This window comes from Cornus florida, unplaced genomic scaffold, assembly GCF_030987335.1.
Source record: "Cornus florida cultivar Cherokee Brave unplaced genomic scaffold, ASM3098733v1 CherokeeBrave_3.0.0_Hap2_Chr10, whole genome shotgun sequence".
NCBI classification, from domain to species: domain Eukaryota; kingdom Viridiplantae; phylum Streptophyta; class Magnoliopsida; order Cornales; family Cornaceae; genus Cornus; species Cornus florida.
The window spans coordinates 96274916-96300340 of NW_026775580.1; the positions used below are offsets into that span (position 1 = coordinate 96274916).

Below are 25425 nucleotides of genomic sequence, written 5' to 3' on the forward strand. Positions count from 1 at the left end.
CTCCAATCTTTGGTTTCAGATGTTTGATTTCCTTCCGTCATCCGTGTGACATATTTCTTTATAGTACCTTTTTTATAGTACCTCAGCTCCTTCACGGCAAAACTCCTCAAGGCTCAGGTAAGCTCGAATGTGGGAACTAGATAACGGGGCGCTTCGCTTTCTAAGACAAGATTCTCAACTCCAACCGTCATCCTTTGTCTTATGTCATAGCCATCCTCTTCTGCATCCACCACTCATGCAGGATGTGCAAATCTTTCTTTTACCACAGGTTCTTCCTTCGTTCTTGACGCCCGTTGATGTGAATCCTTTCGGTATTTCTTTTGAGAAGAAACAAGCAGCTTGTGGACCTTATAAGCTCATTACGTTGTCACTTGGTGGAGACGGGCAAAGGCACAGAGCAAGAACGCACTTTAGGTCCCCGCTCTTTTTGGGCATCAGCTAGAGAGAGCTCTTTTCTGCAGATGTGTAAGAGAACAACCGAGTCAATTTGCCAAGACAGAGCTGCAGATCGCTCATCCCTGCACGATGAACCAAAAACAGACTTTCATAGTGCCGGCTGGAGGGCTAGGTTAATGAGATACTCCACTAACAAGGAAATAGTGAAATAGAGGACATAAAAGTCAGTGTATTAAGTTGGTTGTTCCATTTCTGTTCCCATTGCCTAGTAAACAGAATGACCAGCTACAGTGCCCCGGCTCCAGATGTCACTTGTGATGGTGGGTGCCCTTGTAATAGCATTCAATCCAAGCCAACAGGGGATCCTCTTTGCTTTTAGTTCCTATTGACTGGGTTGAGAGGCTGCTTTGGGTTGGAACATCTGCGCTTGGAGTCGTTCGGACTCACAGGCAACGTTCGCTAAGGAGTAGCGATCCCAGGAGAAGATAGCAATTTTGTGGACGTAGAAAGGGTTAAAAAACCTGTAAAAGCATAGTCCTCTCAAAAGCTTTCACTCTTGGGCCTCATAAAAGGCTGGAAAACATCAGAGGGACGACTCAATGGAGGACTATAACGCTTTGCTTCACTGTTCCCATTGTCTTAAGTAGTCCTATCTTTCTAAGCCCTCTTTCTTCCCCATGTTAGTGAGTCAGCCAAGCTTCTTGGAAATGACTCTATCTGATGTCTTCTTCTAAATGAGAGAAAGTGCTCTCTCTTTTTAGTAGATACCACTGAAAGTCTTTCACCTGTTGTGACATAGGTACGTGTCTCCAGGACCTCGCCTGAACCCCTTACAGCAGAAGAAAGATGAGGTACTAGAACGAAGGAGAAGCCTTAAGGATGATAAAATTACCCCTCTGAGACGGAGTCTGTTTCTGTAGTTGTAGCATAGCCCGATAAGGTTCCCACTCGCCTGGAATAGACAGAGGTTCTGGTTCACTTAGGTCTCAGCACTATGGCTATAGTTCTAGTTTAAAGGATAATTACAAAATGAAGTAGGGAAAATAAATAGAATAAAATTACCGAAAAATCTAGAAAAATCCGGGACATTACAAAATTTAACTGTGGCTTTGGATGTTAATAATATGTTTTAAAGTTTTGTTAATAATATGTTACAAAGTTTTGTTAATAATATGTTTTAAAGTTTTCTTTAGTGTTGATTATTAACTGCATTGTTTTGCAGGAAAATGCAATATCTGAATGTGAAGCTGAAGGTTGTTTTAGGGCAAATTTGTTTACAAAGGTATGTCACCTATTGTGTGCAACTGCCTTTGTTTCTCAGCATATAGTTGTCTGTCACTTGTGTGCAACTGCCCTCAGCAGAGCTGGTGGCTTTTTTTCTTTTCTTTTTGTTGATTATTAATTATACTGTGCAGATGCAAGATGTGCTATATGCTGGCAGTGCTCACCCACTCTTCTGGGTATCTTCTTACTTTAAGAAAGTGTCATTGTCATTGATGGTTTCTTAAAACGTTTACCTTAAACTTAAAAATATATATTTTTTAGGGAAGAAGGGGACATCCTTCCATCTATGGTTGTCATGTTTTCCGACGTTTGTATTCAACTGGTGAAACTCTATCGGATAAGGTCATATCAAATTTCTTAATTTTCTGTCTTGGATTTCTCCTCTTTTTTCCCCCCCCCCCCCCCCCCCCCCCTTTCTAATTAGTAAAATGTTACAGATCTTGTCCTATTCCAACTTTGATGAACACAAAGAACTTCTTTTGCGTTACAATTCCTTTTTCCCAGTAATCTCAGCAAAGAACAAGTTACCGTATAGGTCTACATACATATCTAAATTGGATTATATGCTGTGGAGTCAAAAAGCTGCATCTAGTCCACGTCAAGCCCTTGTCATTGAGTATTTGTTGACAGCTGATTGGGTGTTTGTAATAGACGTCCAACATTCTTTGTTAAAGGAGAGTATTAAATGCGCGGAAGTGCCTACCTTAGGCAAGGGTTTTACAAGAGTGATGTTTGATGGGTCTTTCAATCCCTCCAACAATACAGGAAGCATCGGAATTGTTTTTGTGAACTGTGAAGGAGAGTTGATTGATTTCATCAGCCAGCCTATTGATACTGTGATAAAGACATCTCTCGAAGCTGAATTTGCTGCCCTCCAAAAAGCTATAGCAATATCCACCAAGGAGAAGAAATTACAGAAACTGGATCTTCTTTCTGATAATGAAGGCATTGTTTTTGAATTGAGTGATGGCGACAAGCTTGATTACATGTATTTACTTATTTTTAAAAGGTTTTAATTTTTTATTAGGAATTTGTTCAACTTTATGATAATGAAGACTCATTGTGTTTTTGTTGTGGAACAGTAATCTGCGCGAGGAATTGAAAAAACACACTACAATTTGGTCTATCCGTCACGTCCACAGGGAGGGCAACTTAGCAGCTGATTACTGTTGCTCCTGTGTATTAAGAGGAGCTTTTTGTGATAAGGAGGTTGTTAAGAATCTAGTTGCTAAAGATTGGTCGAGGCCAGCCTTCGTTTTTAAACAAAAAAAATTGGTCAAGTCGAAGGATGCTAGTGGGGAAGAAATTTGGGTTTCTGCAAGCTGAGCATTTTTTACTGTTGATTCTTTTGTGTTTAACAACTAATGGCTACCTCTACTGCATTTGTTACTGTTGATTATTTAGTGTTGAAACAACTAATGGTTACCTCTACTACATTCGGCTGACTTATTTCAACATGGTTACTGTTGCACGTGTAAAAATCAAATTGGGTCCTCCCACTTCGAATGGGGTCCTCCCACCTAAAAAAAAGTTTCTTTAAGGGCTAATTTGGTATGGTGGAATGAATTGGAATGGAGGTGGAAATGGAATAATGATTCTTCTTCTATCATTTGGTTACACTGTATGTGTAAAAATGGAATGTTCATTCACATTCATGGGTTTGGTAAGAAAGTTGGAATAAAATGAATTTATATTATTTTTTTAAATTACATTTTATTTTTAGTAAAAAAAAATTAACTAAAAAAATTAACAGAGGAAAATAGACAAAAAAAAATAAAAAAAAATCGAAAAGGAAGGATGAGGTCGAAGACTTGGCAAAATAAGGGCTCCAGGTCGTCCTTGCTTCTTTGCCTCAGAGGTGTCTTACCAAACATGAAACTAAGGAAAGAGTGGTTATGGATTGTCTCTCTTGTCAATTGATCTCTAGCCCCCAAACTCTCTCTAACATCACCATCAATCTCAACATTGCCAGCATTATCGTCGTCTGGAAAGTGCTCTGTGTTACGGAATTTCTCAACTGGAAGGTGATCCGACAGAGGAGAGGCGTAGCCTCTCCGCCGGAGAACAACCCCAATCCAATTTTATATTTCTGTCAATATATATATATATATATGAATAGTAAATTGATCCAAATTATTATTATTTTTTTTAAAACAGGTTAAAATAGAAATTTTATAACTCAAAACTACAAAAAGGATTGCAGAATTTTGGTTAAGGTCAGGATGGTTTATTGCCAAATTAGTTAAGGGATGAGTTACCAAAAATTGGTAGTACAGAGTTTCATGTTTTGGCATTTTGCCAAAATAAAATGAAGCACGTAAACTGGGACAGCTCATGCATTTTATTTCCAGGAATAAAAGTGATCCCATCAACGGAATCAAACACACCGCAAATTACATGTGACAAACTATACCCTTCTGTGCGAATATTGCTCTGCACAAAGGATCAAAATATATATGTATATATATATATATATATATATATATATATAACTGATAGCATCTCTCACCAACATAGAACTCGCAATTGTATATAAAATTGATATACATATTTGAATTATGACGCTCTGCAATGCACCAACTTGTTCCTAAGGACAGAACTCTAGTGTTTTTCAACAATTTTCAAACTTCAAAAAACCAAAACAAAAAATAAGGCTCAAAGACAAGCCACGGGAAAATCGTAAAATCTAATTTATCCTTGAGCTGTTCCTCCTCCCCCACCACTTCTTTTTCACCCGGTCAGCGGCCCCTTCTTCATTTCCAAGCTTATTCAAGATTACCTTTGTTTCTCGCAGTCTTACTCCGTAATCATTCTTCCAAGCTTCAAACATCTGTTTTAACCTTCTAAGCTCACGATCTGGGTTCAAACTCGCCTCGACCTGACCTGACTTTACCTCCACCAGGAATTTCGCATCATCACCAAATACTTGACTCCTCTGCTCGAATTCTTCAGCCAATCGGCTTATAACACTCAGACCTGCACTCATTGGTCTCACCCCATTGCTGTCTTGACCTTTGAAATTACTACCCGTTTCCCAGCTGTAGTCTCTGTCATCGTTTATACTGACTGATGCATCAGAATTCCTTGCAGAATCATCAACAGCTAGGCTCTTCTTTGCAATGGATAGGCTTGATTGTAGTGATCTCATTTGTTTCTGCCACACTTCTTCCATGGACTTCATTTTCAGCTCATACTCAGACCAACGGCTCTCATACTGCTGGAGCCTCTGGTGGAGGATGTCATTCTCCTCTTCTTTCTCTCTTAGAGCAGCCTTGGCCTTAAGAACTCGCCGTTGTAGCTCAGCAAGGAAAGATGACTTCACCAACACCTCATCCGACTCATTACCCTGTTTAAGAACAATCATTTTTACCATGTATGAAAAAGGCAAGGGGAATTGCATGCACAACAGAGAGATTGTTAATCACTACATATAACTGTCAGTTGAACACACAGGTAAATTTCAATAGGACAAGAAAACCTATCAATAAAATATGAACACATCATGCTAAGAGCTCAGTTGACCATGAAAATGGTGCAAATCACACTCAAACAATGAACATAGACTACTCAGTTCTCAGAGCTGGCTTTCCATGTAACTCGGTGCGATCAGTTGATCAGGCTTTTCCTATATCTTCCACTCAAATGTATGCCATACTTGTAAGTTCTTCTAACACTCCACTAAAAATTATGAGAGAGAGGACCATAATGATCTGGCTCAAGATATCATAAAAAGTTACAGAGACCACCGTAAAAAGGATACTTGTGTGACAATTGAGAAGGACAACTGTACCAAGTGATTTTGTTAGTCTTGTCTAACAAAATATTTGCAGGTACTTAAAGTCTCCCCATCACAAACTTGTCTAACATGTCACATAAGGGCCGAGTCTTATCAGATTTAGGAATATCATGTGCTGGATCTTTGTTTCAATAAGAATAATACCACCCAAAAATTTGAAAAAGAAAGGAGCATAGATATATTCTTCCTTAGCTTACTGAAGAGATATAAGGAACATGCTCCATGCTTCATAGAAAATTAATTTATAAACGAGCACAAATGTTAGTCTGGAACCTGCCCGGATTAAAGGAAATTAATTTGATTTGCCACTAGAGTTTGTTATAAACGAGCACAAACTTCAAAAAATCAATCATCACACAGTGACTTAAAGCCACTAGCAGAACTAACAAGTACCTTTCTCCCACCGCATTGGAGTAATCCTATGTCTCCTGAGCATCTTCTGATTGACCAGCCCCGAATGACTGTGAAAAAGCTTGATCATTATGATGAACAACATACAATTAATGTAATACTGGTAAACACTAAAGCTTGCAATGTCAGTCCGGAGCCTTTCCAGATTAAAGGAATTTTAGTTAGCATTCCAGACTGATTGTCCCAACCCAACCCAGTTATTCATTTCACAGTTTACCCGATTGTATCAGAATTGATGCATGATAAACATTTGTGAACTTCTTCCTTCCAATCCTGCCTTTCAAATGCTTTTGTATAACTGTAGCTGCTCTATGTCTCTGTAGTAAGACTGCATATTCCTTCCTGTGTCTCTCACCTCGAACAACTGCAAGAAAAAATTTAGAAACATCAATCCTCAAAGACCTTTCGGACAGATTATGGTTTCCACTGAAAAGCAATTGAGAAACTTCAATACACAAGGTGAAAAACAGATATACATGACTGAAGGGTTGCAATTCCTCTCCTAAACTCCTTGAGGTAACGACGAGCTTGATGACCTCTAAAGCAGCTTTGAACACGTAAGATACCAAGGAGGGTATGGTTTCTTGTATCCTCGAGCACCCCGATCTAAATAGATTGTCATTGACAGACAAAGATTTGTCATTAATAAAACACATCAAACATCCAGCAGAAGGTGTAAAAAATTATAAACAATTCATCCAGTCGTAATGTTAACCATTAAGAACTACTATTTGTGGGGGTTATTTTTGCTGCCCCTGTAAATGTGTAATGCAACCCTGTTTTATCACTACCTCTGCCACATTTAGATGTAAGGCTGCCCTCTATTTTATTTGTATAATACTCACATCAAAGATTAGAAAAACATGATAAACCGTTTCTAGCTCCGGTGTAAGAGATTCAATAATTCATGAAAACACTTGTAAGGGACTACTATTGAGTACAAGTTCCAAGAGCACATCAGCAAATAGGTATGTATAATATAGAAAACAAAGAAGACAAATACTTAACAGAACCAGATACCATCTGCTCCACACAATGAATGGATTTAAAATTAACAGATTTGAGTTTAGACAAAATTTGTTATTGAGTTGGATTCGAGTCTCAAGGGGATATGAGATTATGAGACACATTTTATTGCCATCATCGAGCAGCAGAAATAATTACCAACATGGATTTCAAATAACTCCTTCCACCAAGTTTTCTGAAATCAATACATGTAAGTTTCTCAAATCATTGTTAAAGCTTAAACCTAAATCAAATCATTCACTCTACATATATGTTATATTCATTTAAATGTTTGTTTATATACCCCTTCATTCGAACTCCTTCCATCCAAATGGAACCTAATTGTTCTTACACAAGCTAATGTCCTAAATATATGTGTATTGGGAAAAGAATTTTTTTATTTTTTTAAAAATAAATAAATCTAACATGAGATTAATCTCAATTTTCTTTCTTTAACTTACTTATCTCATTTCAATTTTTTTTTTTTTTTGATAAATAACTTATCTCATTTCAATAGAGCCACTAATAACATTTCCAACTAGATGTAAAAGTTCTACTATTCCTTTCCATCTGGAAAATTAAATGTATTCTCAAGGGATAAGACCTTAGACCTGCAGGTGGGCAGCAAATTAAATTCTGAGTCTCGGAGGTCAATAATAATCATTTTCTCCTAGTCAACACATACCTTGATATGCATGCACCATAGTTTTGACTTTTAGCATGATAAAGCAAATAAAAAATAAAAAGAAAAGGAGACAAAAACGGAAAAGGGCCAAAAAGGATATGAAATCAATCACACATATTCATCTTGCCTGTCCAGTTCGGAAAAAAAATATCTCTCTCTCCCCTTGCATTCAACTAAACAAAACAAGTGAAGAAACCATAAAATTTAAATTGGTTCAATCTCAAAGTGTGACCCACTTGGGTCTTGGAAAATTTATTAGCTTTGATGTTTTATTATTATCATGTCTTTGATATGTGACAAGAAAAAATTGTTGCTGGATATAGGCAAGAAATAGTTACATTTAAGTTTTAAGTAGTGGTGAAGCTTAGCAATGTGTGCACATTTCTTTGTGGGCTAATAAAGTCTGGTGTGTTTGAAATGTTGAAGTATAAGTTTTACAAAGCTGCCTAATTCAATGGGCTTCCCAAGTTTCCTCGACTACGGAACACAATAAAAGGCATAATACTCAAAAAGAGAAAATAATGTATATTATTTCATAAATAAATGTCATGTATATACATATGTGTATATTTCTGCAATGATCATATGTAGATGCCAAAGATGAACACGCACTCTGTTTAGGGCATCGGAGAACATAGAAGAATATAAGATGAAAAATATAAAAATACCCAATATAAGAACAATTTATATACCAAGGACTTAGCCTTCCAATAATGTAAAACCAATGGAGATCGAAAACTTCCACTCAAAATTTCCTTCTTTCCTTCCTTTCCCTAGATGTTTCTCATTCAGCAACCAAATAAATCTTAGAACTGTTACGTTACTGATTGTATGAGTGAGAGAGACGAGTTTGAGAAACAATACATTATAGATTGTCATTAATATGAATGATCGAAGCAAGAATGCAATAATATAATATATGTAAAACTATACACTAGAAGTTATAATCCAAAGTAGAAGGTCAAGTACCAGAGGGGCAAAAGTGGGTGTATGTGTTTCTTGCCTATGAATATATATATATATATATATATATATATGTACGTACCAGACATTACGGAATCGGTGTATTCATTCTCGGGTTGGAGGTGAGAGAGGATTTCGGAATCAGAGAGAGAATTGTCGCGAAGCCAGTAGTAGTCGTCGACTCTGACGTCTCCGAACAACTCCATTTCATGCTTCACTTTCTTGGCCGTCGGTGGAGCCATCAAGGCCATCGTCGATGTCATTGCTGTTGATGATGATGAGACGCAACGCGAAAGCTGAAAGTTAATTTTTGCAGCGGTGAAGCGGATGAGAAAATGGGAGGCACGACCAAGTGGAAGACGTTGTGATCGCCGACTTGAAGAGAGCGATACAATCCGCCGATGCTCACTCTCGGCCTGACGCAGTGAAGCATTTCTTGTTCCAATATGAAGGGCTAAATGCTCTGACACCCCGAGTTTCCATTTATTACTCCTATATTAAGCGCGGGCCATTTTTGCTATGACATTCCAAGGCCTGGTTTAATTTGCTCTGACACTAAGGTCTGGTTTAATTTGCTCTGACACTTTCTCATGTTAGTTGGCCAATATATATATTAGCAAAAATAATGCCTAATTTTTTTTTTTTTTCCAATATAAATTTAGGTTTTTTTTTCTTGAAATTTATTTGTTATATATATATATATATATATATATATATATATGAGAATTAAATCAACCCCCTCTAACCCCCCTCTAATAGTTGAGAGGGGTTTTTTGACAAAAAAAATAAAAAATGGGGATTTAGTGAAAAACACAGATAGAAAGAGGGGTTTAATGTAGTTCACTCTAAAAAATAACATGTTCAACATTTCCAACTATCCAACAAAAATCCAAATTCGATTGAAATAAAAAAATCACTATGTTCAACATTTCCAACCATCCAACAAAAATCCAAGTGAGATTGAACTCGAGAACCTGCCAACATGAAGAGAAAAAAAACTAATAAACAACCAATTTTATTAATGGAACAAATAATAATGCATAGGAATTGACCATGTTGAATAACTTATTGTGAAAGTTACCTTTTTATATCCTAGCTTGAGTAGGAAATGAAGAACCAGGATCACTTGTTACTTGCTGAATACAAAGAAGAAAAGGAAATCCAATAAAATTATGCACATAAAATGCAAAAAAAAAAACGGTTTCAAAGTCCAACTTTCTGAGATTACCCTTCTTAAATTTTCCCTTTACTGACTTGTTCCTTCTTCACTACTCTTTAAATGGTGAAAGTTACAGAATTAACAACCAAATTGAAAAAAAGAAAAAGAAAAAGAAAAAGAAAAAGAGAAACTGAGACAAATTAATACAACTTACATGTCTGTTCACTGCTCTTCCTTGTTGCCCACTGCCAACTGGTGCTCCCTTGCATGTTCTTTAGTTGTGTCTATGGATACCACAAATACTGCATCTTAAATTGCATGATCTCTTCATTGAAGCTGCTTCATCAACTTCCCTTATCCTATGTTTCTTAGGTCTTCCTGGTGGCCTTCTAAGGGGTGGTCGCAATACTGGATTACACTCCACCTCTGGCCAATCACTTTTATCATGCATTGGATGTATCATTTTTCCATATGCCCTCAAATACATTTCCTTTGTAAAATACCTATCCACAAAGTCCTCAAACTTATACCTTTTGAAAGCAATACAAGCTGCAACATGCTTACAAGGAATCCCAGTTAGCTCCCAAACCCTGCAACAACATGTCCAAGTGTTTAAATTCACTATATATTTTCTCCCAGGTTCTACCACCTCAAATTCATCACCTCCGGCATGGCTGGGATTACAATACCTAAACTTATCTATTGCATTATTCAATGTTTTAAGCATATTTGGGGTAATGTTAGATTCCCATGCTATGGCCTTCTGAAACCTCTTTTGCATCCTGCACATCAACTTTGACCTCACACAGTCCATTAGGGTGAGAATTGGTTATTCCCTCAATTTCCCTAACCAGCTGTTAAAAGACTCAACAAAGTGCTAGTGACATGATCAGCTCTTGCATAACCATAGTATTTATGCCTAACCCAGAGCTTCAAAGGGTGATTCATCAACCACGTATATGTTATCTTATTAACCACTCTAATTTCATTCATTGCAATCTTAAATTCCCTTTCAGTGTAAGCCCTAGCTGCAGCCCAGAATTGCTTCATAAATTTTAACCCTGGAAACTTACACTTGTAGTTGTTGAAAATATGTCTGCAATATCTTATATGGATGTAACCATTGAAAATGTTATGAAGTGCGGGCTATATTCCCTAAAAGAAAAATAATTCAAATTGTTAAAGCATGTATAACAAATTGAAACAATTGAAAAAATATAGTTAAAATAGTCTAAAACACAGTACCTTTTAACCATCTGTTATGAAGGTCCAAACCCTGTTTTGATGATTTGCAACACCAATAACATCCTTCAAACAATCCAGGAGAACTCCCAGGCCTCTTTGGTCTCGGCCTCACAAATGCATATTGCGACGGGGAACACCCCATTATTTCCATCAAGGGCAGTGGCAGAAAGCAAAATCTCATTAGCCATACCCTTCAAGTGGCAGCCATCTAACCCAATGAAAAACTTTATTGGCACTTATATATTACCATGGTAGAACTTTCTACCACGGTTATTTTAAAATCGTGGTAGTAATTATACTTTCTACTACGGTTATGATAGAACCATGATAGAAAATGATTTTATTTCACCATGGTTAGTAATTATATTTTCTACCACGGTTATAATAGAATCATGATAGAAAGTGATTTTATTTCACCATGGTTAGTAATTATACTTTCTACTACGGTTATGATAGAACCATAATAGAAAGTGATTTTATTTTTCCATGATTATTTTATAACAGTGATAAAAAGTGAATTAATTTTATTTAAGTTATTCTACCACGGTTTAGGCACCGTGGTAGAAAATGAATTTGGTTTAAGGCTGTGCGCGGGTCTTATACCCGCTAAATTCTTAAAATCTTAGGCAAGTCATTTCAGACCACACACCTACAGACCACACAATTTTAGGGAAAATCATTTCAGCCTCCCAAATCGCCTCCATCTCTATTCTCGTTCTCAACTCTGAACTTGCCCTCTCTCTATATCTCTGCAACTACAAACTACAAAATCTACAAGAATCAGATCAGCCTCCCAGATCGCCTCCATCTCTATTCTCGTTCTCAACTCTGAACCTGCCCTCTCTCTGTCTCTGCAACTACAAACTACAAAATCTACAAGAATCAGAACCCATATCGGCATATCATTTCAGATTGTTCAAAAAATCAAAACCTATATCCTTCAGTTTCCATCGCCCACTGTTCTAGTTCGGATTCGCCGTTCGAAAGCTTCAGCCTCAGGCCCGTTGTCTCTCAACTCTCAAGCCCTCTCTACTCTCTCATAAGGATGACGTTGAGTAACGACTTGAAGATCAGCAATCGACCAAAATTACAGATGTCTACAGGTAAATGTTTCTCTTATATCTTTCATCTCAATATGTTGGCGAAATATTTATCTCCGTATGTGGATAAGTAGTTGTGATGAAAAATCAGTTGGGGATTTTGGGATTTGAGGATTTTACTAAATTAATTTGATGCAATTTATTGATTTTCTTGAAGCCCTAGGCTTTTGCTGGAGTTTGGTTTTTAAAGCATGAAGAGCTAAGTGATAGGAAAAGGGTAACCTGTTAGAACACGGTTTTAATACATGGAACTGTAGACTTTTGTATGGATTGTTGAAATTTGCTTGCACAAACTTTTTTCTAATTCGTTCTTGTATTGGAGTTTTGTTGATGACCTCTGAAACTCATGTATTTTTACAAGTTGACTGTTATCTGCGTTTCTAAAAAATTGAAATTGGAAGAAACAGATTGATAACAAGAACAGACCAAAAGAATTAATAGAACTGAAGAAAAAAAAAATTTGATAAATGAAGATACAAAAAATACTCTTTTTTTTTTTTTTTTTTTTTTTCCTGGGTAAAATGGAACTCTCTTTTTTTCTTATTCTTTTTTTGCATATATATAATCTTTTTCATGTGTTATATATCCTCCATTGTGTGTGTGTGTGTGTGTTTCATTATACTCGCAGTCAATTTCCCCCTTAATTTTTAGTGCTTACCACCCTTTGCACTAGAGGATTCACATTGAAATCCTCAGTGAAACTTGAGAATGGGTAATTAAAAAGAGGTTAATGATTTTGTGTCGAGAGCAGATGCAAGTGGTAAGAAAAAGACACATAATAAAACTACAAAGAACCTGAAAAAGAGTCAATCAACTCACAAAATCATGAGGTACAATTTATACAAAATAAATAGCAGTCACATATTATATACTGAAAAACTTACCTCAGCTAACAACATGATCTGTGAAATAACAAATGACCTACACCTATCATTTTCTCATGGCTGCTTGTAATTCGTCACCGTTAGTAACACAGTCCGACTTTTAATCCCTTTGCTTCAAAGCCATGAAAAAGCTGAGAATTCAAAGCCAGCAACAGTTCCACCTGTCGCGGGAAGCTGAACATAGGCTTTTGCTGGAGTTTGGTTTTTAAATATGTGAATGCAATTTTTACTTGCTTTGAAGTAAGCTCTTGGTCTGTGTCTTTTACTTGCTTTGAAGTAAGCTCGTGTACTTTTAACTGCTGTCTAGTAAATGGAAAAACCTGCAGAATTAAGATCATATATTCTACTAAAGGCCTTGGCAAGAAGATACCTCAGGAAACAGTAGGTGATCTATGTTTACTTGAGCTTATGATTTATCATTCATGTTTAGCAGCTTGCCATTGATTTACCAATTGCATAATTGTAACCAGACCTAGCTTAACAATAGTTTTCTAGTGTAAAGAAAATGGGAATAACCAAGATATATAAATTATGTAGTAGAGCTGATTTGTTTGTGTTTCATTGTGCTTCAATTGATTGCACCTCGATTGCACTCTTGTGATGACTGATGGTAAGTTGCCCATCTTCCAGAGACTTATAAACTGAAATTTTTTAATGGCATTGATACTTGCCACTTTTGGCAAAATGTCATAACTTCATTTTCACACTAATAAAAAAAGGTCATATTTCAATTTTAGCATCAGTTATTAACTGGTTTCAGTTAGAGTGTGTTTATATCATAAAAAGGAAAAGAACTACTTCTAAAAATTCAAAAATACTGATGTTTAGGTTTAAGTTTGTTGTGGGTTCACACTATGCTAATTTGCTTTAGAAGTTAGAGATTTTTGCAGTAGAAAGTGAATGAAACTGGGTTTTTCTATTTTTATGATTTTTTTTTTTTTTTTTGGAATGTTAACTTGTTACTGAATTTGGATGTTGATATTTGAGCAGGTCAAGATGTGGATGATATTGAAGATAAGGTTTCTTCACATGAGGTAAGGAAACACAGGTTAATATATGCCTATATTTTTTGGTTCTCTAAAAGTGTTACTGTCAACCTTCTTGATGGTCTATTGGTTGAACTACTATTCAATGAAAACTATATCTTATATTCCTATATAATTCTTCATAGTTTGGTGAGATCTCATTTTGGCATTCACTGGAGAGCTTCCGATTTTGGAAATATAGATGTTTGGTAGTAATTGGTAGTAGATTATTTGGAATATTTTTGACCATTTAAGCTGATGAGATAGATGAATAGAGAATGGGTTCACTTTGGACAACTTCTAAGTTCTAACTAATACCAGGAAAACATGCATTTTGGGAAATTGTAGATGGTTCTATTGCATGTCAGGAAAGCAAATTTAAATCCCCATTGAGATATGAAGAATGTCTTGCAACTGGAGACACCGTCTAAAAACCTGGACTTAAGTGGTTTTATTGTCAGAGTGAAAATGTCTTTGGATTGACATTTCAAGTGTGAGTGACTGGTCAATTATTATCACATAATCGTCTTCAATTTCAACTTATTTTTATGATATAATTTAGTTCCTTTTTTTTTTGGGGGGGGGGGTTGACTTTTTTGTTGGGAAAAGACAGATTTTCTTGCAGAGGTGAGTGATGCATAGGCTATTGAGAGATAAACTAAAGCAGGTAAGCCCTCTCTTTTCTCTCTACATATATATATATGTATGTGTGTGTGTATCTCTACATATATATATATATATATATATATGTATGTATGTATGTATGTATGTATGTGTGTGTGTATGGTGTGTTTTGAAACTGTGCATCTTTATTCTTTAATATTTTCAAGATCATGCTTCTACATTTGCCATAGTTAATATATTCTAACAAATGATTAAGGGTATACCAATATGTGGCAAAACAAAAGGGGAAAAGAAATAGATGAAAGCATAAATGATTGATAACCTAGTTATAGAAGAAAAACTCTAATCATGAACCAAGCTAGTTTGATCTTTGACTAATAATCTTAGCAATAAAAGTGTTGTTTAAGCAATTCAACATTATATATAGTACTTCAATGCATTTTTATGTTTTACAATGTGTGTTTGCGCGAGCAAAAATGTATCGCCGTGCAGTGAAGTTGAAACCTATGTTCTTCTTTCATCATTAGTGTATATTAGATGAGTAAACTTCGATTCATGTTTAAGCTGAACATTTTTCTGCTCAGGCTACAAAAAGAAAGGCACCTCTGCTGGATCAGTCTTGGAGGGCTCAGGATCTTCTAGGAGCTCAGTGCCATCAACGATTATGAATGAGTAAGATATATAGAAGTCTCTTAATTATCTGTTTGGTTTACATAATTCCATTTTGTATAATTATCATTAAGCTAACATTTCCAACCTTTTTTCTTTAGGTCTCCATCGAAAAATGAAAGAAAGCTGCATGTGAAAACTGAGTTAATTTCCCCTTTCTAGATTTTAACACAGCTATATATGTTCAGTTAAATTAGAAGGAATTACTTTGAATCCATTTAAAGCAGCCGATTAGTATATACCATTTGAATTTCTTTGGCAGTAATAAGGAATGCTCAAGAAATAACATTTCTCCTACTACAGTAATATATTGCAAGAGTTGAGTAAAAAAAAAATGGATCAACCACTTGATTCTGTACGTATTAGTAAAAATTCCATTAGGCCTGCTAGATTTGGACCATTTGATTGGAACATTCTTTCCCCTTTGAAAATAATCTTACTACTATTTTGTCAGGTTATATATGTCACTGAGTAGCATACACCTTTGAAAATAACTAATATTGCTTTGTTTGACTTGGATAGCAACTTGAAGAAACTGAGCTCTGCAAGGACCATTTTAGTCTTTGTACTCTTTTTCAAGTGTGCTTGAGCTTCTTAGTCAAGGATTTCAACAGACCCCCCAAAGTTTGACTTAATATTGGTTGAAAATGAATATTACATGTTCCTTTTCCATACCCATTTGGCTTTATATTACTTCGTGAATGCACAATGCTATTCAGACTATGGATTTTTATCCTTGATAGATTAAATAAGTTCATAGGTTTTTTTTTTTAAATTTTTTTTAACTAGGAGAAAAAAGTTTTAATCCTATCCAATTCAATCCATTCAAAGAATATAGCTTTTATTTTTGAAAACTGCCATTTAAAGCCGGTTATAAGTATATGTTGTATATTTTAGGTAACTATTTTTCCTTAGACAATTTTATCATTTTATATTTTTTTATAAAGACAACATTAGCCATTCTTCTATGAACTTGCTTTACTTTAATTCTCTTACTTCAACTATTACATCTTTGTAGGTCAAAGCTAGGATTGTGGGTTGCGATTGTTGTTATTTTTTTTTGTTACCACTATATTTTTTGTATGGCTCATGAAGAAGTTGCAAGAAGATATGAGGAATTTTTGTTTTATTTTGGTTAAGTAAATATATAATGTGTAGATCATGTACTTATTTGAAATTTGTATATGGCTAATTTTGTATAAAACAATGATTTGGAATTAGTTATATATATATATATATGATGTTTTTGGTTAGTGGTAAATTATTTTGGTTATGATGTTATTTTTTATTTATTTAGGGTTTGCTTATGGGGTCCTTGCAAGGATAGTAGTAGGGAAAAAAGAAAAAGAAAAAAAAAAAGGCTTCAAATGGGCCACACTAGTTTTTTAAAATATATATATAACATTTTCTACCATGTTATGCACCGTGGTAGAAAGTTTATTACTTTATAAGAAAATAAACTTTCTACCACGGTTCCGCACCGTGATAGAAAGTAGGAACCGTGGTAGAAAGTAAGTAAGACTTTCTACCACGGTGCGGAACCATGGTAGAAAATAGACTTTCTACTACAGTGCGGAACCGTGGTTGAAAATAGACTTTCTACTACAGTTGTTTCTATCACGGTTCAAAGCCGTGATAAAAAGTCATTTTTCTTGTAGTGCACGGCACACCTGTTCACAGGGTCATCACACATATGACTCTGAATGAGACCCAAAGTTCAGTATTGCAGCTTTTTTCTTAGCCCTATAGCATGTCCATAACCTAACTAAATCACCCCATTTCTTTTGCACCTCATCACGCATACTATCATCTGCCATATTTGGATTAAGTCTAAGTTGCTCCTTCATCTTTGAATAAAACCAACTAGCTTTAGCATCAGGATTTTTTTCTTGCCTCACACATATATGTTTAGGTCCAACCCTCCTCACTATGTATGTAATACCATCTGTAATAGGGGTTGTCCTAATCATCCACTTACAGCCCTGACAACCACAATGTGCAACTACCCTTCACTCTTCATTCTTATCTCTCACTAACTTGAACCCCTCTTGAATAGCGAAATCTTTCAAAATTTCTCTGAAATGGTTAACATCATCAAACACATGACCCCTTCTTAATTCTATCTTCCCAGCATCTGTCCTCACAAATATTTCACCATTAAGACTTTTGTCTTCCAACATCATTCATTACCTCATCATTGCTTAATTGGGCATACCCCTTACTATCATCAGAGTTGTAATCTGACAACTCTCCACCATCTTCCTCATTGAAGTCCTCATTAATATATTATACATTGTCATCAAAATCATAATCCATATCATCCCCTATATGGACTTCATCAGCATTTGCAATTTCATTGTACTGTTCACTATCACTACTACCATACCCACTATAACACTCATCCTCACTCCAATCAGGATCACTATCAGTGTCATTCTGAGAGGCAGTTTGCACACTACCAGTTGGTGTAGGGGTAGGAATAGGGGTAGGTGTTGGTGTTGGTGTTGGTGTTGGTGTAGGGGTAGGTCTATCAATTCCAGTTACACCACTACCTCTATCAAAAGAACATATTGGATTGTCACAAATTGAACCCTCAAAGAATACTTCAATATCCCTAATCCCTATATGCATTTCAAACATCGTTGACAAATCTCTATCATTTTTCATTAGCATTTTATCCTTTGTACCAGGGATACCACAATACGTGTCCAAGGTGATGCCAAATGTAAGGCCACCAATGAATGACAATGTACAAGCACCCTTTAATAAATCCCAGTAACAGCACGTGATTGGGTCTACATCACCTATTACTCCCACTTGACCACCATAATTCACAAGAATGTCATGCATCTTCTCCAACCTTAATTGAACAAATTTAAATAATAAGAAACACTTCAATTTAATAAAGTCAAGTTTAGAAAATTTATCAACTAATCAAAATATTACCTTTATATACAACAATCAAAAGAAAAAAATTATACAAACAGTATCCTTTGGGTAAATCTTTTGTTGTGGAAATTTTCCTTGAAACAACAGATAGTTGCAAAGGAGAAAAAAATAATAATAAATAAAAGACGACCTAGTTCTCTCTGAAAGATGTTTTTTTTTGGTGTTTGAAACTCCCAACAAGGACTTTGCTCTCTCATGTTGTACTGAATATGACTTGCTAGTCTATGATTAGAATTCTTATCTATTTCCCTTTAAAGCTATCAATATCAAAAGGGTTGTTAACGATTCTTAATCCACTTATACAAGCAAATCTTGCTCTCTTGATAATATAAAAAATAACCCAAAATAGCATCTTAGAAATAATTTATAGATGAATAAGATAAAATAAAAATTGTCAAAGAAAGCATTCTGGTAAAGCCATTCCCAAAAAAAAAAAAAAACACACCTTTGGGTTTTGTATATTTTATATGAATTATAAGGATTTTATTAGCATACTAACTTCAATAAATTTTGGAACTTGTTGTTTAGCTTGGAGGTCCTTACATCCCCCTTCAAACTAGAAGAAGAGATGGTAGGAAGAGCAGAGCAGATGTGCTTGAGCAATACCTCCCAGACCACAAAGAGACCATCTTTGTTGTCCTTGAGAAGTTTGGGTAAATCTTTTGTTGTGGAAAATTTACTTGAAACAACATATAGTTGTAAAGGAGAAAAAAACAATAATAAATAAACGACGAAGAGAGACGGTATATAGTTCGGAGAAGACAAACTAACTTGTGCGATTTTCCTCAGCGATTCAGAGGACAAGCTCTCTGTAATTTCTCCGGTGGAAAAACTAGCGACGGTGATGCTACTCAAGACTGGAAAGAAAGAGAGGGACTGTTAGAGGATTGCAGAGTTCAGATACCCAGAAATCACCATCAAAATCGCAGACAAACTTTGTTTGCAAAGAAGGGAATGATATAGAGATTAATACAGTTAGGGTTTTCGAGATTGATAGAGATACAAGATAAAGGGAGATAAGATGGAGTCTTGGCCTTTGGTTCCTGAGATGCAAAGTGTAAGTTGCAGAGATTACAAAGGAAAGGGTGAGATAGAGATGGAGGTAGAGAGAGGTAGTGAAGACAAAAGAAAGATGGGTTTTGGGGTTTGTTTAATCAAATCAATTATAAGGGCAGTTTTGTGATTTCATATTTTATCCATAAATGTCAGTAGTGACATCAGCTTGGGTTTTAAATTAAACATGGGTATAATAGTAAATTCATATTTTATGTGAAAGAATAGACGCCCGTTAAATCATGTAGGGGGTGTCATAGGAAAAATGGCTGAGGTTTAATATAGGAGCAATAAATGGAAACCTCAGGGGGGTGTCAGAGCATTTAGCCCCAATATAAAAGCATTTCTTGTTCCAAAAAAAGCAATGTTACTCTAAATAGACAATTACTAAAATACCCACCAAGTTAATGGCTTATATATATAGGGTAATTTACACAAACCTCCCATATGGTTTGCTATGATTATAGGGACTTCTCTTCTTGTTTGGGAATTTACTCGGACCTGTAATGACCCGGTCATTTTCTTCCTTTTCTTTTTTTCTTAAATTTTGCGGATAAATTTTTTCCGTTGTCTTTTCTAGTTTATGGATGGTTTTTTGTCACTTAGTGTCGCCTTAAGTGCTCGGAAATGGTTTCTGAGACTCTTTTCTGCGGATTGACAACTTTCTTTGAGAACCAAATCATTTTCACAATTTTCATTTTTCGACACTATTCACTTTTTTGTCCTTATTCCTATTTCATCCCTTTCCCTATTTCGTCTTTTCCCCGTTTGTCACTTTGTTGGCAAAACCTCACTTCTTGTGCTCGGAGTTGGTTTCTGACTTCACGTATCTTCGTCTTGAGTGGTTTCCACGAAGTACGTATCTTTACTTTTTCAGAAAAGTACTCTTGTTACTCCCGGTGTCCATAGGGGCGTGGATGCATAATTCTTTGAAATTAATTTCTTTTCTTGGGGTATTTTTTGTAAATATCTTTTGAAGATATTTTATTTCAAGTGTATCTAAGAAAATATTTTTTTGGAAGATATTTTTATTCTGGGACAATTTCGCAGTTAACCCTTTTTGTAGGGGCCATTATGCAATTAACGAAAGTTATTGCAAAATGTCTCGTCTGGAGCCTGGATCCTCGTACGGGATTCATTTTCATTTCTTGTTGACTCGTAAATTCATAAAATTCCGTTCTGGTCATTTTTCTCCAGTTTCAGAATTTTTGGACCCGGTTGCCGCCGAACTTGTTCGGGGCATATCTTTCTGCTCGGGACTCAGTTTTTGACGTCATTTCTTCCGTTATTCATATTTTCTTATTATGAATCTTTTTCGTTCACGGAGTTTTGCCGTTTGAGCACGTTTGCTCAAATTTTACTTTTCCGGACCTGGCGGGGCTCGTTCGGGGCACTTTTTGGATTTTCCTATAAAAGGGAAGTGAGATATTTCATTTTTGGCCATCTTCTTCCTTGATGCACGACCAGCAGCTCCCATGGCTTCCAAAAGGGGCTGCCACCCTTCTTCTTCCATTTAAATCCTCTTCCCTTTGTTAAAAAGTTGAAGTGCCTTTGCGTTTTGTATTCGTGTTGACTACGCGCTTCTTTTACCCTTATTAGAACCCATTTCCGACTAAATTTTGAGTTTGGTTTTGAGTTCAAGTAGTGATTTTCATGGGGCTTCTTTGGGATTCTTGTTCACGGTGTTGTCCCCGACAAAACCCCGAAGTATTGTCGGATTCGGAGCCGTTTCGTTTTGATGAATTTTGAGATTTTCATCTCAAATTGAGGTAGGGGGTGTCTTAGGATTATATTTATGTTGTATTGATTGTTATATGAGCATATACAATTTGTGAGCATGTTTTGTTTAAGATTTAGAATTTAATTTAATTAATTTCTATATTTGAGATTTAATTCATATGGCTTTGTGTATAATATGGAATTAAATTGTGGCATGCTAGGAAATTAAGTTTTAGTATGTTGATTAACATATATTAAATTTGGGGCATTTGAATAAGAATTACAAAAATTATTTAATATTTATTTTTTCTGAAAGTTTAATTCACATGGTGATAGCAAGCATGAAATCATGATGTAATGTAACATTTAGATAGGCCTTGGCATGTTCTCTAACATAGATTAAATTGAGGGCATTTGGAATTGTTTAAAAATCTAGAGGAAATAAATTAATTAGCTTGATTAATTTTTGTTTTAAGTGTTTTAATCACTTAACTTGTCATTTGACGTTATATATGTGATGACCATGACATGTCCTTCAATATATATTAAATTGAGGTTAAATGGGATTAACTTGGAATTTAGAGAATTTAACTATTTATGTTTAATTAAATTCTACTTTATTATTCTATGGATTTAATTGCATTTTGGAAGTTGTTTCTATATTTAAATCATGGATTTGAATTCGGTGTATGTTCACTTGATTACTTTTGAGCATTGGATAACATAGTTGTTATTTTTATATTCGTGAGAATATGTTTTCCTTATTGGATATATTGTTGCTATGTGTAAGGAATTGCACACTTTGTATTTGACATCTTTCATGCTAAAGTAGTTGTAGACTTTGAGCATGTATTGTATATGTTTCCAAAATTTGGGTTGTGTTTAGTAAATGGTTGATATCTTGTATATACATGTTGATATATATACGTTGTTGCACAATTTGTTGATTTTGGAAACTTGGGGATGTCGTTGTTGGCTGCGGCTAGGACTTGGTTCTAGTACGGGGGATTGTCCCTCTATATAGTCTAGTGCGCACATAGGGAGGTTACCCATGGGCTAGTAACCCTAAAGTAACTATGTTGTCGGTCTGATCCGGCGTGACGTCCGAGTATCCACTTTGTTTGATTTCGTATTTCATTTCAAGTTGATAACTAGATGATATCGTAACTTGTTATTCTTTGTTTGATTTCCCATTTTAAGTTGCAAGATGTTAACTTTGAGAAATCATGCTTTAAGCGTTGTATTGGAAATTCCAATGTTGGTTAAATTGCATCGATATCATAATTTGTGTTTTGATGTTCAAATATAGTTTAGGAATGATCATATAGATTCACTTTGAACATAGACGTTAGGTGGCATGACCCACTCTTGTTGTTCTCGTATCTTGGATTTCAAGTTGAAGACTTTGAGAATCTATATCTTGTTGCTTTGTATAACATATTTCCAAGTTGTTTGAATTGCATGAACAATGTGATTATGCTAGAAATGTTTTAAGGTAGCTTAGGATGCTTCCCGAGTCTCATTTTGACATAGACGTTAGGTGGCATGAACCCCTTTGATATGTTTCACATTAAGGTGATAAAATTGGAAAATGCTAGGTCGATGCATGCTCATCTCCTACGAGTAGCTTTATGTTACTCACCTCTACGATACTGGGGCATATTTCAGGTACAGGACTCAAGACTTGAAGATTTCATTACCTTGGATCGTTTGGTAGCTTTATGTATCAAACTTGTATTCTTTGATTCTACATATGTAAAGTGTACATAAGTACACTCCTTTTAATACATTTTACATGTATGACATGAGGCCAAGGGCCATTAACTTGAAAGGTTACAAGTATGTTTTCTCTAAAACTCAAGTATTGCCATTGTATCTTATTTGTGAGAAATGGAGGCTTTGTATGCTAAAACTTGCTAATGGAATGTAAAGAGGCTTTAGGCCATGTTGGTACATCTATTTTATCATATTGCATGCACTTGCATACTCACTTTGGCAAACAATACCATCCTTGATGAAACAAAAACTATAAGTAGCATTTTTAGGAAGTTTTACCCTATTATGTTCCAGGGGCATTTCGGGTATTTCATAATGCGTTTTTTTCATTTTTCCTCATGGGTTACGTAGAAAACTCAATTTTGAGGGGGTCTTCTTTGTGTTTTTCCAGAAAATGCCATTTTGGCCCTCAAAAATCCATATTTGTCCGAAAAATCCTTGCTACCAGGTTTTGTAGATTTTTAGTGCAAATGTACTTGGTACTATTCATCGACTTTTTTTTGAAAAGTGTGACGACTGATCTGAAACTTCCGGGGGTCTTGTGAGTGTATTTTAAGATTGCATTTTCAATTTAGGCAACGAAGCCCTATTTCCTTTCCTTGGGCAGCAGCTCGAAGAAATTTTTACCCCCTTGACTAGATTTTCTTGGGGGCATTCTGGGTATTTTACAATGCATTTTTTTGTTGTTTCCGTTCACGATCGGGGTAGGAAACTCAATTTTAGGTGGGTTTCTTCTTTGAGTTTTTCTAGAAAAATCCGTTTAGATGCTTGTTTTTACTCTCAGTTGCAGCAGTAGTGGGCTGTCCTTGTCGGGCCTCCGCGACATCATTTTTGTTTTTGACCTTTCTCCTTCGTCCAGATTCCGAATAATGAAATTCTTGAATCCATTATGTTTAATTTTTCATTGTCTTCCCAACGGTGTGCTCGATAGCACTTGAATCCACTTTTGCAAAATAACCATTTTGCCCCTAGGTTCCTTTTTGTCTGTTTTGAAACGACACTTTCGCATTTATTTTCCTTTGGGTTCCATGACTTCATTGAGGGTCACATTGGTATCTTAGAGATGCATTGTATCTCTAGAGACCGTTGTTTCAACTTTCGCTTTCGCATTTCGGATCTGTTATTGGGTCATCTTTTAGTCATCACTGACGCACCGGGTTTACAATACTTGGGCCGTCACAGAACCTCCCCTACTTATCTTACACGGACCTTTCTTATGTGTGACGAACCGTCAAATACACTAACGGAACTGTCAAAATTACTGAAATGCCCTTAAATTTCTATGGTAAATGACTAAAATACCCTATATATATATATAGAGAGAGAGAAAAACGATCTGAGAGTAGAGAGAGAGAAACAATCTGAGAGTTGACGATGCTGAGAAAATGCCAACAGAGAAGCCGAAGCCACAACCACAACAACAGAAGCAGAGTTATGAGTGTGATGGTGGATCGAGATCCCAATTGAAGAAGAAAGGTGGATCGGAGAAGTTAGCAGCGCATGGTGTCCATGATTTTTTGGCGGAATGAGTTGCTGGAAAACACCATCCACAACCATCAGTGCCCACCATCGGCGTGAGGTTTTTTTTATTATAGAGATGTGACTAGTGAGGTAAATGTCATTATGGATCGGAAACATCATAGAAGAGAACCTCGTAGAAGCCTTCATGAAGAAATTAGGTATAGAGGTGAGTTCTTTTTATCCCCAATAGAAAAGATATTAAAGTCTCATATGCCCATAAAAAATCATCAAGGCTGTAGTACTTCATCGTTGGAGCATAGCATTTTATTTGAATATTTTAAGTCTGTCACTACAAATATTGTCTGTCTGGCTAGCAAAATTTCTTTTTTGCTTAAAACTTTTGACCAATATATTCTTCCTTTCGAGGGAAACTGCCAGATTGATTGTGGCCCTCCTGCTGGAATGAGTTTTTTATTATTCTGTCTCCTTCTGCAATTCTCAATACTCAAGCTTTTCATCAACATCTATCTTCTCAATCCTCATTCGATCTCAATTATACAAAAAAATCACAATCAATAACCAAAAAAAAAAAAAAAATCAAAACTTGCAATCTGGGTATCTAAAAAAAGCATTGCCAAGACATGCCCATTTAAGATCATAACACTTAGTAGTACAAAAACTGAAAAAAAAAATAATAATAATAATAATAATAAATAAATAAATTACAACTTGGGTAATTCAAGAAATGCAAAATTACAATCTGGGCATCAAATAAAATAATTACTTCGCAAGACATAATAAAAAACACTACTAAATTTCAGAAATTAAAGAAACTACGATGTAAGTAATTGAAGAAATGCAAAATTATGATTTAGGTATCGAAATTGAGGTTGAAAAAGCTGAGTGGATGCAGGATAATTGAGGTTGCAAGATAATCAAAGGACATGGATAATTGATCAATGGCCGGAAATATATATATATATGTGTTGCCCAAGTATTGACTCTAGAGGGAGGGTGAATAAAGTCAATGGCAAACAATGGCCAATTTTCAGATTTGTAAATTCTACTTAACACCTTCTAACAATTATGCAATAATCAAGCTATGGACATAAGCAATTAATAGCATAAATGTAAAAGAGATAAGGGAAGAGAGATTGCAAACATTCACACGGCGATTTTAGCGAGGTTCGGAAACTCTTACTCCTCAGCTCAAGACCTTTC

The 25425-nt window shown here is 35.6% G+C and overlaps 2 protein-coding genes and 1 long non-coding RNA gene across 5 annotated transcripts in view; 2 read left to right on the forward strand and 1 right to left on the reverse strand.

The window, feature by feature from the left end:
- LOC132276078 (uncharacterized) overlaps positions 1-3129 on the forward strand; it is a 29884-nt gene extending 26755 nt beyond the window's left edge. For all 3 annotated transcript variants that reach the window (XM_059777333.1, XM_059777334.1, XM_059777335.1), the window contains 5 exons: positions 1619-1678; positions 1812-1856; positions 1942-2022; positions 2118-2668; positions 2763-3129. In XM_059777333.1, coding sequence (XP_059633316.1) covers positions 1619-1678; positions 1812-1856; positions 1942-2022; positions 2118-2668; positions 2763-3006 — 981 coding nt within the window. In that variant the 3' untranslated portion in view covers positions 3007-3129. The remainder of the gene's footprint in view (positions 1-1618; positions 1679-1811; positions 1857-1941; positions 2023-2117; positions 2669-2762) is intronic.
- Positions 3130-4183: 1054 nt separating this feature from the next.
- LOC132278177 (myosin-1-like) lies at positions 4184-10513 on the reverse strand. Its single transcript, XM_059779983.1, has 8 exons — positions 10389-10513; positions 9994-10289; positions 9458-9514; positions 8633-9003; positions 6364-6493; positions 6105-6251; positions 5870-5937; positions 4184-5026 (listed from the first exon to the last, which is right to left on the reverse strand). Exons 1-8 carry the CDS (start codon positions 10511-10513, stop codon positions 4367-4369), a joined length of 1854 nt encoding a protein of 617 aa, XP_059635966.1. The 3' UTR covers positions 4184-4366.
- A 1067-nt stretch (positions 10514-11580) lies between these two features.
- LOC132276079 (uncharacterized) lies at positions 11581-16507 on the forward strand. Its single transcript, XR_009470831.1, has 4 exons — positions 11581-12047; positions 13919-13962; positions 15162-15249; positions 15348-16507. It is a non-coding gene; the product is annotated as an uncharacterized LOC132276079 (long non-coding RNA).
- Positions 16508-25425: the final 8918 nt, after the last annotated feature.

Bases quoted from the DNA above. Each gene is read 5' to 3' on its own strand.
- LOC132278177 (XM_059779983.1), bottom strand. From the start codon at position 10,513: ATGGACTGTGTGAGGTCAAAGTTGATGTGCAGGATGCAAAAGAGGTTT. The intron at 9,004-9,457 runs GTGATTTTTTTA...TCGGGGTGTCAG, and splicing joins GGTTGGAAATGTTGAACATA to AGCATTTAGCCCTTCATATT. The intron at 5,938-6,104 runs GTAAACTGTGAA...GCTTTTTCACAG, and splicing joins ATCAATTCTGATACAATCGG to TCATTCGGGGCTGGTCAATC.